Raw genomic sequence first — 16,088 nt, 5'->3', positions numbered from 1 at the left:
GAGGAAAGAAATGACAGAGGAACTTAGTGTAATGAAGAAAGAAATACAAGTATTTCAACAAGAGATGAAAGAACTAAAAGAAGGAAATAAGGCAATGGCGGGAAGACAGGAACAATGTGAAAAAAGACTGGAGGAACTGTCCGGGAGAAGCCTATCGCTAGAGAGACAGCAAGAGAAACTCGATGCTAGTGAACTTGAATTCCAACTCAGGTACAGAAACATAGTGGAGGAACCAAAAGAAGACATAAGACGGATCGTGATCGAACTGACAGCAAAATTAATGGAATGTCCGGAAGATGATATAGAGAAACAAATTGACCGTGTATATCGAATATCGACGAACTTTGCAAAAAGAAACAAAACAGATAGGGATGTAATAGTAAATTTTACCAGAAAAACAACTAGGGACAGGATCCTCAAACAGAATAATCAGCACCAACAACACTACAAAGGAAGAAAAGTTATCATCTTGAAGGAAGTCCCGCCAGTTACCCTACAAAAGAGGAAAAAATATCTATTCCTGACAGAAAAGTTAAAACAACTAAATATAAGATTCCGGTGGGAAAAAACCGAAGGATTAATGGCAACATACAAAGGAGAGCGAATATGGCTCACCTCAGAAGAAAAAGCTCAGGAATTCTTTAAAAAATTACAAAAAGAGACAGAAAAATACCCAGCGAAAGGACAAAAACAAGGAGTAAAAAGAGCTAGACTAACATCTCCAGGAGGCACAACATACGTAAAAGAGCTGAAGGGACGGGATCCGGAGGCAGAAGAAACAGAAGAATCAGAGGACGGCACTGACAGAAAAGAAAATGGAGTGGAACCTTAAATGTATATCGATTAACATAAACGGTTTAAACTCTCCTAATAAGAGAAAGAAAGTATTCAACAATCTGAGAAAGGGTAGCCATGACATAATACTACTGCAAGAAACACACATCTCTCAAAAACACATAGCACATTTAAACCAGAAAGGCTTCAAAACCTTTACTTCCACGGCCTCAAAAAAAAAGAGAGGTGTAGTGACATATGTAAAAGAACCATTGACAGCCAGGCAAGCCTTTAAAGATCCAGAAGGCAGAATAGTGGGAATTATCGTAGAAAGAAATGGGTTAAAACTGTTAATATGCAATGTGTATGTACCAAATAAGACGAAAAAGAAATTTGTGAATAAATTGAAAAGTTTACTATCAGATCAGGAGTATGATGAACTTATTCTTGCCGGGGATTTTAACGGGGTGTTAGACACTATCATGGATAAAAGTCCAAGAGAAAATGAGAAAAAGAGGGACAAAGGGGGGAAATTACCCGCCAACTTACTCAAGTTAAAAGAGGATTTCTGCCTAGAAGATGTATGGAGAACGTATAATAAAAACGGAAGAGATTATACGTTCTTCTCAGATAGGCATAAAAGGTGGACCCGCATAGATATGGTGTGGGCCACAAAAACATTAGTGGGGAGGATCAACAAGATAAAAATACTACCACGTTACCTCTCGGACCATTGTCCAATAGAATTAACCATAAACCACAAAAGAGGAAGGAAAAGCTGGAGATTAAATGAAAATCTATTAAGATCAGAAGAAGACACCAGGAAAAATACGGAGATACTAACAGAATTTTTCAAATTAAATGATACCGAGAACATGGAAAAAAATACCATTTGGGACACCAGCAAAGCCTACATGAGAGGCATCTTCATTCAGCAAAATAACAGAAAATACAAGCAAAAGAAACAGAAGGAAACAGAAGTCAATGAAAAAATGGAGGAGTTGGAGGGAAAACTTAAAAAACACCCGAAGAATAAGAAAATCAAACTAGAACTGCAAATTCTGAGGAAACAAAAAGAACATCTGGAACTGGAACAAATGGCAAGAAATTTGGTCTTTTTAAAACAAGATCATTTTCAAAATGCTAACAAGCCCGGGAAATGGCTCTCCAAGAGAATCAAAAAGAAAAAAAGCAAACAGACCATTCTGCAAATCACAGATGGAGAAAAGAACTACACAAAAGATGAAGAGATAGTGGCCCAGTTTCACAAATTCTATAAAAAATTATATAAGAGAGACCCGATTAGCAGGGAAAAAATCAATACATACCTGGGCAAGCAAAAAATAGCAAAAATAACAGATCAACAGAGAGAATTCTTAAACAAAGACATCACAACAGAAGAGCTAGAAGATGCAATTAAGAAACTCAACACAGGGAAAGCGCCAGGCCCGGACGGTCTTCCAGCATTATATTACAAAAAATTAAAAAATATCATAATTCCACAACTAAAAACAATAATGAACTCTACCCTACAAACTGGGATCATGCCAAAAACCTGGAAAGAGGCCAGCATTGTACTGATACACAAAGAGGGTACAGATCCTCTCTGTGTAAGAAATTATAGACCCATATCGCTATTGAATAGCGACTATAAAATTTTCACATCTATTCTAGCAGAACGACTGAAAGGATTCCTAGTAACATGGATTAAGGAAGACCAAACTGGGTTTTTGCCAAAAAGAAAAATGAAAGATAATGTTCGAAACATCCTGGACATTATTGAATACTTCGAAAGCCATAACGAGAAGGAGCTAGCGATTCTATCAGTCGACATGGAAAAAGCGTTTGACAATTTAAGCTGGACCTTCTTCAAATCGATACTGAAGGAAATGGACATCGGATTCAAATTCATGAACGCCATAAACACCATCTATGTAGATCAATGTGCAGTCATCAGGGCGAATGGGCTTGAATCAGAAAGGCTGGCGATAGAGAAAGGCACCAGACAGGGCTGTCCTCTCTCGCCCCTAATTTTCATTTTGGCACTCGAAATCCTATTAAATGAGATCAGGGAAGACACCAGACTGGAAGGAGTGAAGATACAAAAAGAAACCTTCAAACTAAGGGCTTTTGCGGACGACCTTATCTGTACAATACAGGATCCTCTCAATAACATCAATCTATGGATCGAAAAAATAGAAGACTTTGGCAAGGTCTCGGGTTTGAAAATCAATAAATCCAAGTCGGCAATACTAACAAAAAATATTCCAGAAGGGAAGAAAAAGACACTGACAGAACTCACTGGTCTACCACTATCAACAAAAATAAAATACCTCGGAGTATACATCACGGCGAAAAATTCTCAGTTATTAAAAAACAATTATGAAACAAAATGGAGAGAGATCAAGAAAGACCTACAAGAGTGGCAAAACATGAAACTCTCCCTACTGGGCAGAATATCAGTGGTCAAATCCAAGATACTCCCCAAAATGCTACATTTGTTCCAGAATTTACCGATAATTAGAAAGAAACAAATATTCACGGATTGGCACAGGGACATTGCAAAGTTTGTATGGAACAATAAAAAACCCAGAATCAACTTTACCAACTTATCCGACGAAAGAAAACGAGGCGGGTTAGGACTGCCCAACCTGAGGCTTTACTTCGAAGCCAGCTGTCTGGATTGGATCATGGACTGGATAGCACTACGAAATAGAAAACTGCTAATATTAGAAGGCCACGATTTAAGATCCGGGTGGCACGCCTATCTATGGAACAACAAAGCAAAGATAGAAAAGAACTTCCGAAACCATTTTATACGAGCTGCCCTCCTAAAGGTCTGGGATCAATACAAAATGAGGATGTACCCAAAAACGCCACTATGGCTATCCAATTTGGAAGCCAATCAAAGGAGAGAGCTAGGTTGGAGGATGTGGCCCACATACAAGGATATACTAACAAAGAGGGGAAAAGAATTAATAATGAAATCACAAGACGAACTAAAAGAGAAATATGAATACCTCACCTGGTTACAATATTGGCAATTAAAAGAGCTCTACATGAAGGATAAACAACTAGGCTTCATGGAAAATTCAACCGAATGGGACAGACTAATGGATAAACCAAAAAAATTTATTACAAATGCATATAAGTTGCTTCTCGAATGGTTCACGGAGGAAGAACGAATAAAGGAGTACATGATTAAATGGGCAAGACTGGCCGGAAGAACAATATCGTTGGAAGAATGGAATGTAATCTGGAACACAAAAACGAACTATTCATACGCCTACGATATAAAGGAACACTGGATAAAAATGGTACATCAATGGTACCTGACACCTTCTAAACTTGCTAAATTCACGAGGACCACAACTAACAAATGCTGGAAGTGCGGTACAGAGGAGGGGACCTACAAACATATGTGGTGGTCCTGCAAGAAGGTAAAAACCTTCTGGAAAATAATCCAAGAAAACTGTCAAAAAATGTTAAGAAGAAACATCGCCCTCATACCGGAGACATTCCTATTGGGCCTGGCAGGGGAAAGCTGGGATAAAGAGACTGATAAGTTGTTTATATATCTAATTACTGCTGCCCGCATACTGCTTGCAAAGGTATGGAGGACCAAAGAAATACCATCGGAGGATGAGTGGATCGAGAAGACAGTTGAAATAATGAACATGGACCACCTAACTCAGATAATCTCCTCTGTACGCAACCTGTCGATCTCCACCACAAACTGGTCCCCTTTTAAGATCTGGTTAGGGGAAAGGAAGATAAAGTTTCTCTTTTCTTCTTAGGTAGCCTAATGTAGGCCCCTTTCGTCGCAGCTGGAAGCTAAAGGAGAAGAACAACATAGTAAAGGGTCAACAGAAAGTCTGAGGCATACGGAAATGTAAAGTAAAAGCCCATTAGAAATAAACATGGAAGCAAAACCTCTCAGGCCCAATTAATATATCCAATTAATATACTCTATAGAATACGCGCCCCACTCACAAATACAAATGCTCAAAGAACAAATAACAAATCAGGAACGCAAACGAGACACAATACTATTATATACGAATATATACTAATATTGAACAATGGACAAGTAAGAGATGGAAAAAAAAAATGGATTCATATAGATAGAGGTGCACTAGGATAGCTCAAGATATAGGACTGCATTGAGACGGAACGAGAAGTATGTACAAGGGTAAAAAAATAATAGACTACTAGGTTAGAAAGAAAACCGACCGCGAAATAGAAGGAAAACCCTGGAAATCGCCAGTAGAGGGAGAGGAGGTCCAGCCACTATTTGCTGGCTTGATTTTTAATGTTTTATGTTGTCGATGTTTGTTATTTGTTATTTGTCTCCTCTTGTAGATATATATGTATTTGTCACTGGTCTATTCATATTTGTATTGGTATTGTAATGTCTTTTATATCCAATAAAATTTATATAAAAAAAATAAAAAAAAAAATAAAAATAAAAAAAAAATAATAAAAAAAAAAAAAAAAAAAAAAAAAAGAAGTAAAGTGATGATCAAAGCCAGGCTCACTTTCTCTTGGGGATGATCTTCCCAATCTCTGGGAACTGGTACCATTTAAAACTGAATGTATCAGGTGAATTATAAGCAATTCTAACCCCCACACGAAACATTTAACATCTCTGAAAACCCTTCCCAATATTTTAGGGTATTCATTTCTTTCCAGTGTTGAATCCAGATAATTCTCTTAACCACTAAATCCACCCTGGCAATCCAATCATTCAATTTCCTTGGGAGTACCCAGATGGGTGATATGTATCCAAATATTAAATGATTAAAGGTAAGCGTTAGATCCTGCGGATAAGGTAATGTTTATGCAGTCTCCCACTTCTTCCCAGACTGGCGAGATGACAGGCCAGTGCCAGAACATATGGATTTAATTAGTCTGTGGCTTGTCACACTTCCAGCAGAGATCATTTGCAGTCAACCTCAACATTAAAAACTTACTCAGGGACCAATGAAGTCTCTGGAAAACTTTCTGCTGAATTGCAGATCAAGAGCATAACATTTCACGGAAGTAAAAGAAGCATTCTCCTGACTTTTTCAGAGATTATAATTTTTGTTCACCCAATTTCGACCTTAGATGGTCTATACTGGGTTGGAGTTGCTAACTATACAGAAATGAATCTAAAATAATCTAGACTATCTATAATTCCATATGCTGAGCTGAATAAGAACTCTGAAAGTGTAGGTCTTAGGAAATGTCAGAACCATGACGGAATTTTTGTTTTTAAAATGCTCCTGTATTAATTAAGCCATAGTCAACACAGTAAAAGTACAGCAATAATACAGTGAAAGGTACTAAGAACAAGCAAGGGGAGGAAAATGGAGAATCAAGAAATATAACTGAGGTTAAAATCTAGGGAAAATTGAATGGGGTTTGCCTGATGCTTGAAAGCCATTGTCATAAGCACTTCTCTGGGGAGAGAGTATTACAAGAAAAGGACAACTACCAAAAGAGACCTTTCTATTGTCGTCGTTTGTTGTTGTGTGCCTTCAAGTCATTTCCAGTTTATAGCAACCCTCGGGCGACTATCATATAGTTTTCTTGGCAAAATTTGTTCAGAGGAAGTTTGCCTTTGCCATCCCCTGAGGCTGAGAGAAAATGACTTGCCCAAGGTCAAGTGCAACATAGAATCATAGAATCATAGAATCAAAGAGTTGGAAGAGACCTCATGGGCCATCCAGTCCAATCCCCTGCCAAGAAGCAGGAATATTGCATTCAAATCACCCCTGACAGATGGCCATCCAGCCTCTGTTTAAAAGCTTCCAAAGAAGGAGCCTCCACCACACTCCGGGGCAGAGAGCTCCACTGCTGAATGGCTCTCACAGGAAGTTCTTCATGTTCAGATGGAATCTCCTCTCTTGTGGTTTGAAGCCATTGTTCCGCATCCTAGTCTCCAAGGAAGCAGAAAACAAGTTTGCTCCCTCCTCCCTGTGGCTTCCTTTCACATATTTATACATGGCTATCATATCCCCTCTCAGCCTTCTCTTCTTCAGGCTAAACATGCCCAGCTCCTTAAGCCGCTCCTCATAGGGCTTGTTCTCCAGACCCTTTATCATTTTAGTCGCTCTCCTCTGGACACATTCCAGCTTCTCAATATCTCTCTTGAATTGTGGTGCCCAGAATTGGACACAATATTCCAGGTGTGGTCTAACCAAAGCAGAATAGAAGGGTAGCAGTACTTCCCTGGACCTAGACACTATGCTCCTATTGATGCAGGCCAAAACCTCGTTGGCTTTTTTTTGCCGCCACATCACATTGTTGGCTCATGTTTAACTTGTTGTCCACAAGGACTCCAAGATCTTTTTCACACGTACTGCTCTCGAGCCAGGCATCCCCCATTTTGTATCTTTGCATTTCGTTTTTCCTGCCAAAGTGGAGTATCTTGCATTTGTCACTGTTGAACTTCATTTTGTTAGTTTTGGCCCATCTCTCTAATTTGTCAAGATCGTTTTGAATTCTGCTCCTGTCCTCTGGAGTATTGGCTATCCCTCCCAATTTGGTGTCGTCTGCAAACTTGATGATCCTGCCTTCTAACCCTTCATCTAAGTCATTAATAAAGATGTTGAACAGGACCAGGCCCAGGATGGAACCCTGCGGCACTCCGCTCGTCACTTCTTTCCAAGATGAAGAGGAAGCATTGGTGAGCACCCTCTGGGTTCGTCCATTTAACCAATTACAGATCCACCTCACCGTAGTTTTGCCTAGCCCACATTGGACTAGTTTCCTTGCCAGAAGGTCATGGGGGACCTTGTCGAAGGCCTTACTGAAATCCAGGTACGCCACATCCACGGCATTCCCTGCATCTATCCAGCTTGTAACTCTATCGAAAAAAGAGATCAGATTAGTCTGGCATGACTTGTTTTTGATAAATCCATGTTGACTATTAGCAATGACCGCATTTGTTTCTAAGTGTTTGCAGACCACTTCCTTAACAATCTTTTCCAGAATCTTGCCTGGTATCGACGTGAGGCTGACCGGACGGTAGTTGTTTGGGTCATCCTTTTTTCCCTTCTTGAAGATTGGGACCACATTGGCCCTCCTCCAATCTGCTAGAACTTCTCCCGTTCTCCAAGAACTCTTAAAGAAGTCTGTTGTGGAGGAAGATGTTTTCACATATAGCCAGGGGAAGGTTAAAGGAATTTAGCATTTTGTGTTATGTTCATAAACAACCTAGGAACCAAAATAACTTTTTGGGGTATGTCCTCAAGGCCTACTCTCAGAACGCAGTGTTTTCATTTTGAAAGAAATGTAATTTACAGGCAAATTTTAAAGGCAGACCCTTATGCACTGTAGCAGTCCAGCTTGGATGTTACCAAGGACTGAACAACTATAGTCCAGCTCTCTATATCAAGGAGTAGCTGGAATTGATGTACAGTAGAGTCTCTCTTATCCACCCTTCTCTCATGCAATGTTCTGTATTATCCAACATAGTCTGCCTCCTGCCTGGATACACAGCTGTTTCAATACTTTGTGATGTTTTGGTGCTAAATTCATAAATACAGTAATTACTACATAACATTACCATGTACTGAACTGCTTTTTCCATGAATTTGTTGTAATGAATTTGTGTTTTGGTGCTTAATTTGTAAAATCATAACATAATTTGACATTTAATAGGTCTTTCCTTAATCCCTCCTTATTATCCAACATTTTCACTTATCCAACATTTTCACTTATTATCCAACATTCTGCTGGTCTGTTTATGTTGAATAAGCAAGACTCTACTGTAGTAGTGTTAGCTGGTAAAAAGCACTTAGATTTCTAACAGCAGATATGACTCAACAAGCGACCTCAAACTGTGAACTTGATCTTTTACTAGGAGTGGAAGCCCTATCAAAAGAGACAGGATTAGGAAAGAATGCTTTGTAAAATTCGGGAGAACTGCTGGCTGTCAGTTGAGCACAGTGCTGTTCCATTCTTTTCAATGTTACACAAACCAAAGATTTCTTCTCAAAGGGAGGTATGTGAGCATCAGCCCCTAGATTTGAGCTCCAGGAAGCTTCTGAGGTACAATCTTTGAAAGAACTGGTATGAGTACTTGAATAAAGACTACAAATCAGAGTGTAACATTAATGACACATGCAAATGTTAAAACCGCTTTTAAAAATTGTCATTATATACCAGGAATATGGTAATTTAATCTGCATAAGACATAAGAGGGCACAGATAAAAAGAATAAAGAAAGGGCAACAGGTTTTTTTTTAGTTCACCAATTCCTTTTCAAATTAATTTCATTATACCTTTTATTAAGTTTTCCTTTGGATGTAGCCTGCGCCCTGCAGTGCAGTATCGATACTATCCAATTTACTTTTCCTGCTCTGAGACTTTCAGCAATCGGACATCCTGACCACTTCCAGCTGCTGAAGAAAATCATATGCTTACATATCCTATTTCAGAATGGAAAGCAAAGATAAAAGCTGTTCTTTGGACCTGAATTTACTTGCTATTCTCCCTGATATAAACAGGACGCAATGTAAAGCTGTGAATTATATTCAGGAAACAGAGGCATACAAGTAAGGGGCTACAGTAAATGTATACTTCTCACCTTTTGCTTAATTTAACTGTTTAGAGTCATGAAGAAACCGAGGAGGAATTTAGAACAGTAGAACTGTAGAGCTGGATGGCACTCCAAGGATAATCTAATCCAACTCTTTGGCAATGCAGGAAATCTGCATTTAAAGCATCCCTGACAGATGATCATCCAATCTCCAACATAATAGAAGAGTTCATTATCTTCCAAAGGAATAAATTGCATTTTCTTAGTACTGGGCATTGTTCCTGCCAGAAATATTATAAATTAAGCAGGTATTTTTAATTACAAAAATGTGAGTCAAGCACTGAAAGGGTTAAATGGATACAGCTCAGCAAAAGCTGCAGTTCAGTATATGCAGGTGTGCTTGTATCTTAGGAGCTCTCAGTCTGATAACCTCATCACACTAGAGAATGAATCCACTTTAAATCTGGTTGCTGCCTTAAATCCGGCTTTTAATATGACATTTTAGGGTGATCGACAACTGTCTGAACTGGGGAGCTGGCTCTGATAGGGTCAAATACACCAAAATGTTTTGGCAAATAACACCCTTTTAAACAACTGCTGGCTTTTAACAGAGACTCAAGTTAGGGATGTTGCAAAAGTTGAGTAATGGTGGCTGGAAGCTGGTTATCATGAGCATCCTTTTTGCCATTGCCTTTAGAGGCATCTGGCTATTGTGGGGTAAGCATAGGCTGCGGACCATATGCAGCCTCTGAACCCCTGTTACAGCCCCAACTCATGCAACTGCCGTGGCAGTTAAAATGGTGTCAAACTGCATCAATTCTAAAGTGTTGACGCATCCTAACAGACCTGATAAGTAGAAATGATAAGACAATAAGTGAAGCCATTAGTAAGTGAAAGTGAAAGACCATTCCCTGCCACCTCCCCAATCAAATGATACAACTTTGCTATTTATTTACTTTCTGTTCTTGTTGAGTTTGATAAGGAGAGAAAAGGAGGAAATTTAAAACTCTGCCTTTTTTGTTTTTTCCATTCATAAGTAGACTGTAAACCCGGCATCATCTATTCTGAGCTGCAAGGTGTGATTTAAACTAGCCGGAATGAATATCTGTTTCCATTTCTAAAAAGTCAAGCTAAGCCAAATAACCCTTCCAGTTTCATTTTCATTTTGGTGATTGTAAAAAGCACATTTGCTTTTAAGGATGCTTTTAAAAAGCGAATGGAATTGCATCTGTGTTTGACCACACCATGAATGCTGGAGGAAAGCCAGAAAACACCCCTTGTTTTTAAAGATTATGTAGATTGTAAACCCTGCACTATCTATTCTGAGCTGCAAGTAAGGGAGTTTTGCAGTACCCGACCCTGTCTCACCAAGCTTCACAAGACAGAGCTTAGACAACACTTCCTATTACCTTACTGTAGTCCATGTGTTTGTATGCATGAGCTGAATGTGATTACAAGTTGAAAAACTACAGAACTCCCTTGTTCCAAAAGTAGGGGAGTTTTCCTGTGTTGTGACCTATGGGCATGTTCAGACTCTGTTTGCTTCGCTGTAACCTTAAGAACCACCCTTTGGGGTACCCAGATTTGGATGAAAAGCAGAGCAACATTTCTGATTTTTGTACAGTCTGCTTAGCACTGTGACAGAAGGTTCTCTTTTGTCAAACGGACGTTTAGAAATAAAGTTTTACAAAACTTAGTTCAGCCCTATAACGTATGCACACATTCCTTTTTGTATTAAATTAGTTAATAAAACTTACTATTTAATTACATTTTGGGACTTTGGGTCTGGTCCAGCAAGCCACTTAAACACATCTTGATTTCATCTGCCTGCTACATTCCCTTGAAAGCAATTCTAGACTATGAGGGAGAGCAGGGAAATCCTACAGATTGAATAAGTTCTAGACTGAGGTTTGTGCCAGAACAAAAAGTTCAGCTTTATTTTCCATAGCCACGCCTCTTAATAACTTCTTGGAGAGTGCTTATGGGGTAAAGGGAGTGCTTGAAAAACAATGTAAGAGCCGAGTTAATTTATTCCAGGAACAAGCCACCTGAAGGGAAAATAGATACCTGGTTGTGTTTTCATGTGTTGTGTCTATTACATCTGTTTTGACTACTTAAATTTAAAAATTGGCTCAAGTATGTAGACACAATTGATTAACTAACTTGAACCATTTTTGAAAAGTTATATGGTCTACTCACGTTCTTAACAAAGATCGCATTTATTTCTGATAGACATTAATTATCATTCATGTGTTGCACTGTTCTGTAACACCCTCCTTTTATCTAAAGGATTTCTTTCATTAGACAAGAGGGTTGTCCCCAAAGTTTTGTAACAATTGGGAGAAGAGGGAGGAGCAAAAAAACTCATATATGAAAATGAAAAACACGGATATATGACCAGAACCTCAGCACAGTTATGAAAGCTGGGTGAGTGCTGGATTCTATTGTTTATATTTGAAATTTCTGGGAGAATTCTGGGAAAATGCTTGGATCTTTCCAAGTTTTATGCAAGAAACCTCAGAAAAGTAAAGCCTAGTAGTCTCCCATAGCAGATTCTCTGCTCCCAAGTGAAATAATCCTTGGAAGGGTGTGGAGAGAACTAGTGGTAGAGACAGTTCATCCTTAAGCACTAGGTCACTGGTTCCTAACCTTTTTTGACTAGGGACCAATTTGACCAAGGACCACTCTCAAACATTAGTACCAAAAGGGTTATGGATCAGTTATTGGTCAACTTTAGATTTAATTATTTGGGGTGCTGATTCAGAAAAATGCATTGGATAGACCACATCAGCTCTAGTTTCGGATACAGAACTATGTCATTGAGTAGTCACCATCTGCTTGCCCACAGAAAACCATATGTAATCAGCCTCGGCACTATAAGAGGGTTTCACAAGACCAGTCACTCTTGTTGCAACTATGAAGTAGTAAGAGTGAGGCCACGGACCATATTTTAGTTCTTGCAAACCACTGGTGGTCCACAGACCATAGGTTGGGAACCACTGCACTAGATCCATGCCACAACACCACAATTTTCTACAAATTTCTAGCTCTTTGTTCTCTGTTTAGTTCAATAAATAGGGTGGTAAAAAGCGGCACTTCCTGTCTCCGTTGAATGTATTAAAAATTTTAATACCAAATGTTTGATTAAATCTTGGCTCTCTAGGACAAAGCCCCAACTTGATCTAGGTTTAGCAGGAAAAATGGAATACATAGAAAGTCAATGAGCAATGGTCTGAGGCTCTTACAATTTTTATGAGGCCCTAACAATCTCCCACCCCCAATTTCAATTGAATTCTCACCCATTCCAGCTTGCAAGCATAGGGAACTGCCATGTTGACTGTTATGAGATGAAAGAGGCATTTAGCTACTGGCCTTCACCTGTGGAGGAGCCCACAAGCTCCCTTCTGGCCTTATATGACTGTTGTTTATAGACGGACAACTCAGGCAAATCACCTTGTTATATGGAAAAGTTAAGTTGCTTGTAGACTGCCTGGTTTCCTGTTCAACCTTTACTGAGTTGCTGACTAGCTGCTATTCAACAAGTGAAGGCTGAGCATCTTTAGACTGACTGGAACCCTGTTCAAGCCCCCATTAAACTGCTGACTAGCATAACTACCTGGTTCGTGTTACAAAGCCACAAACCTACCTTTGGTTTTATGCCAGTCCTTATGATCCTAATCTGAAGGCAGTGCATTTGTGTAGGATGGATACACCAACAATACCATCACTATTTTCAAATATGATTAAGAGAAGACACTGAGCTATTAAAAGATAGACATGAGTGAAATTTGAGAAAGAAAAGGATAGGGTTGTTGTAGGTTTTTTGGGTTGTGTGGCCATGTTCTAGAAGCATTCTCTCCTGACATTTCGCCTGCATCTATGGCAGGCATCCTCAGAGGTTGTGATATCTCACAACAACCCAGTGATTCCGGCCATGAAAGCCTTCGATAATACAAAAAAAGGATAATTAAAGCAAAGAAGCAAGACAGACATCTAACCATAACTGCGGACTTAAAGATGGAGCCTAAATTACTACACTGAAAAGTATTGTTCTTTACAAACATATACTTGACCATGAGGCAAGGCCAGATTATGGAGACTACTGGACCTCTGAGAAAGCTCATAAATGGAAAAGTAGCCTTGTACACGTCTTTTTTCATGCACCAAAGCAAGAGTAAGCAACTACTCTTGAAGGATACACTGCAGACTTCCAATCAAAGTGGTGGGATGACACTCGCTGCTGCTGCTGCTGTGCCACTGGGGGGAAACCCCTGTTTTTGTATCTAAAACAACCACTTCCTCATCAAAGCTTCCTTGACTGAAACAGTTATTTCCTTTTCTAGTACAAATACATTTCACTGTTTCTCTTCTACTAACCAGCAATAGTAAGATAGGTGGAAGTGCATTTTTTTACTTATACAACACTAACAGAATCTGAATAAATCTGATGAATAAAGAAAATGTATTGCTGGAAAATGCATGTATGGAATAGAAATAATGTCAATGCATGTAAATATGTACAAAGGCTCATATCTCCATGAGAGAAACATTTTTGAATCTGCATGTTTAGCTTCACAATATCCGACTCAAAGGGAGAGAATAAATATAAATATGATATCTTGTTCCTGTTTTCAGAAGTCTTTTAGAGCAATTCAGGCTTTTGATTTCTTCCTCTGTGTATACTATAGATCTCGCGTAACCAGAATTTTAAACTCACCAAGCATGCCAATCCCTCTGGGACTTGCTTATTTTTCTCCTTGTTTTGCACAATGTGCTTGAAACATGGTTCAGAATCTAACAGAACCCTTTGACCAGTCATCCTTGTCTTCAAACTGTTGAGCAGTATTTCTCAAGAGTGAAAGCAGCAATAAAAGAGCCACTGAATAATTGGATTCTTTTCATCACTGGGCACTTCAGGTTTACAAAGGCACAGAAGTCTCCCACTGCAGTGCTCTTGGGCAGCTCGGTGATCATCTAAAATGATATAAGAGCTGCGGTTTCCCTCCACCCAAGACTCACTAAACAATTTTCTCTGCTTGTACCTAGACCATGAGATCCAAAGAGATCAGGCAATAGAGCAGCAATTTACATCAACAAAGGGGATTTTGATGCACTCCTCTGAATAGGGCAGCATTACCATCTTAATAGCTTTTTCACTCTCAGCCTAGCAGGCTGGAAACTTTTGCAAATGGAGAACAGTTCCGCTTTCCATTTTAACTGCAACAATAGAAAAGGAGCTCCTTAAACTGCATCAAACAGCAGTCAGGGAAATCCCTAACTAGCCATCCGCTCCTGCCGTTTTTTATTAACCACCAGGCCACAGGAACAAAAGGGGGAAAACAACTTGGATTTTTAGCTCTATCCCCACCTCTTAATCCCCTAGGGATAGCAAAAGGAATTGCCTACAGAGCAGTTTAATCAAACTTTTTCTTTTACTGGGGATTTCTTCTGTGGTGCTTTCTTCCTTCCCTTTGCAACAAAGTAGTTTTCAGGTATGATTTCAAACGCCAGGATATTTTTTTTTCCACCTCCTGGTTAACAGAGTTGTGACGGACTTCACCTCCCTCTCCCCACACCCAACTCCATTTTTCAGGCAGCTGTTCTTCACCGGTTCCCACACGCATCCACTTGTTCCCTTGTCACATACGTTGAATGTGCACTCCTCCTGACACTGACGGCCTCGCACAATAAAGAATGAATGGAAACATTGCCTCTGCAGTTGGACTGTGGAACAGAGCTCATTCATTAGCACTAAAATGTCCTTTTGCCACCAGCGTAGATTCCAACCTTTACCTGACTTCTCTCTACAGGCTTCCCTCTAGAAAAACATTCTTCCTTTTAAGCAGTTTGTGATCATCTTTTCAGCTGGTTCAAGAAATTTAAACATAGTTTTGTTTGCAAGCTATTCTCCTAGTCACCACTATGTCCATGAGGACAAGCAAAATCTGAGGCTGGCATGCTTTTTCCCTACTCCTCCTCCACTCGCTCATCAACAACAAGCAATAAATTCTGTTTCCTGATTGAAATGCAGAAGTAGACAATTACAGAAGCAATTTCCTAGTATTCTGTGCTTATTAGTACACAATGTAATACCTGAAAACTGAAACATATTTATTTGAATGTGAGTTCTGTCTGACCAGAGAGGATCTGTGTTAAAACATATTTATTCTACTTATGGTGAATGAAGCAGGAAAGAGAAATGTGTGAACCTTAACAGCCACTCCCAGTCTCAGAATGCATCTACACTGTAGAATTAATGCAGTTTGACACCACTGAAGTGCCATGGCTCAATACTATGAAATCACGGGAGTACTAGTGCTTCACCAAACTGCATTAAGCCATGGTAGTTAAAATGGTGTCAAACTGAGTTAATTCTACAGTGTAGATGTACCCTCAATGCACAAGAAGAGGAGAAAGCAATATCTACAAATACGTATGAGCCCCCTCTCTTCTTTACAGTGCTGTAGTATGGCTGGGCTTCTGAAACTAAACAAAGCAAGACTTTTGATATCTGAAATGAACCATACTGTTTGTGTAGAATGAGTGAGTCTATAGAAGCTACATCTCAAGAAATTAATCCAGTGTAATGCGCAGTGTACAACATTTGAGAGTATATCACTTTTGATTGCTGAAGAGCAGTAAAACAAAAGTCATTTTTTACTTCACAGCCTTACCTTGGAGAACCAAACCGGATTTTTCAATCACAAATAAGAAAGATGTGAATGGTGCAGATGGGGATTTGGCAATCTGAAGCTGCAAAAACAAAACGAACAGTAATTTCTAT

At 39.3% G+C, this 16,088-nt stretch overlaps 1 protein-coding gene across 10 annotated transcripts in view; it reads right to left on the bottom strand.

Annotated features, from left to right (window-relative positions):
* Positions 1 to 16,088, bottom strand: part of RAD51B (RAD51 paralog B) — a 349,885-nt gene that overhangs the window by 151,306 nt on the left and 182,491 nt on the right. For all 10 annotated transcript variants that reach the window (XR_010908972.1, XR_010908973.1, XR_010908971.1 and 7 more), the window contains one exon: positions 15,979 to 16,057. Coding sequence is in view for 6 of the 10 variants with exons in the window: in XM_060762199.2 (XP_060618182.2) it covers positions 15,979 to 16,057 (79 nt within the window). In the remaining 4 variants the exon portion in view is untranslated. The remainder of the gene's footprint in view (positions 1 to 15,978; positions 16,058 to 16,088) is intronic.

This window comes from Anolis sagrei, chromosome 1 (genome assembly GCF_037176765.1).
Source record: "Anolis sagrei isolate rAnoSag1 chromosome 1, rAnoSag1.mat, whole genome shotgun sequence".
Lineage (NCBI taxonomy): Eukaryota > Metazoa > Chordata > Lepidosauria > Squamata > Dactyloidae > Anolis > Anolis sagrei.
The sequence above is the reverse complement of the archived record's forward strand: the minus strand, read 5'-3'. Positions and strand labels throughout refer to the sequence as shown.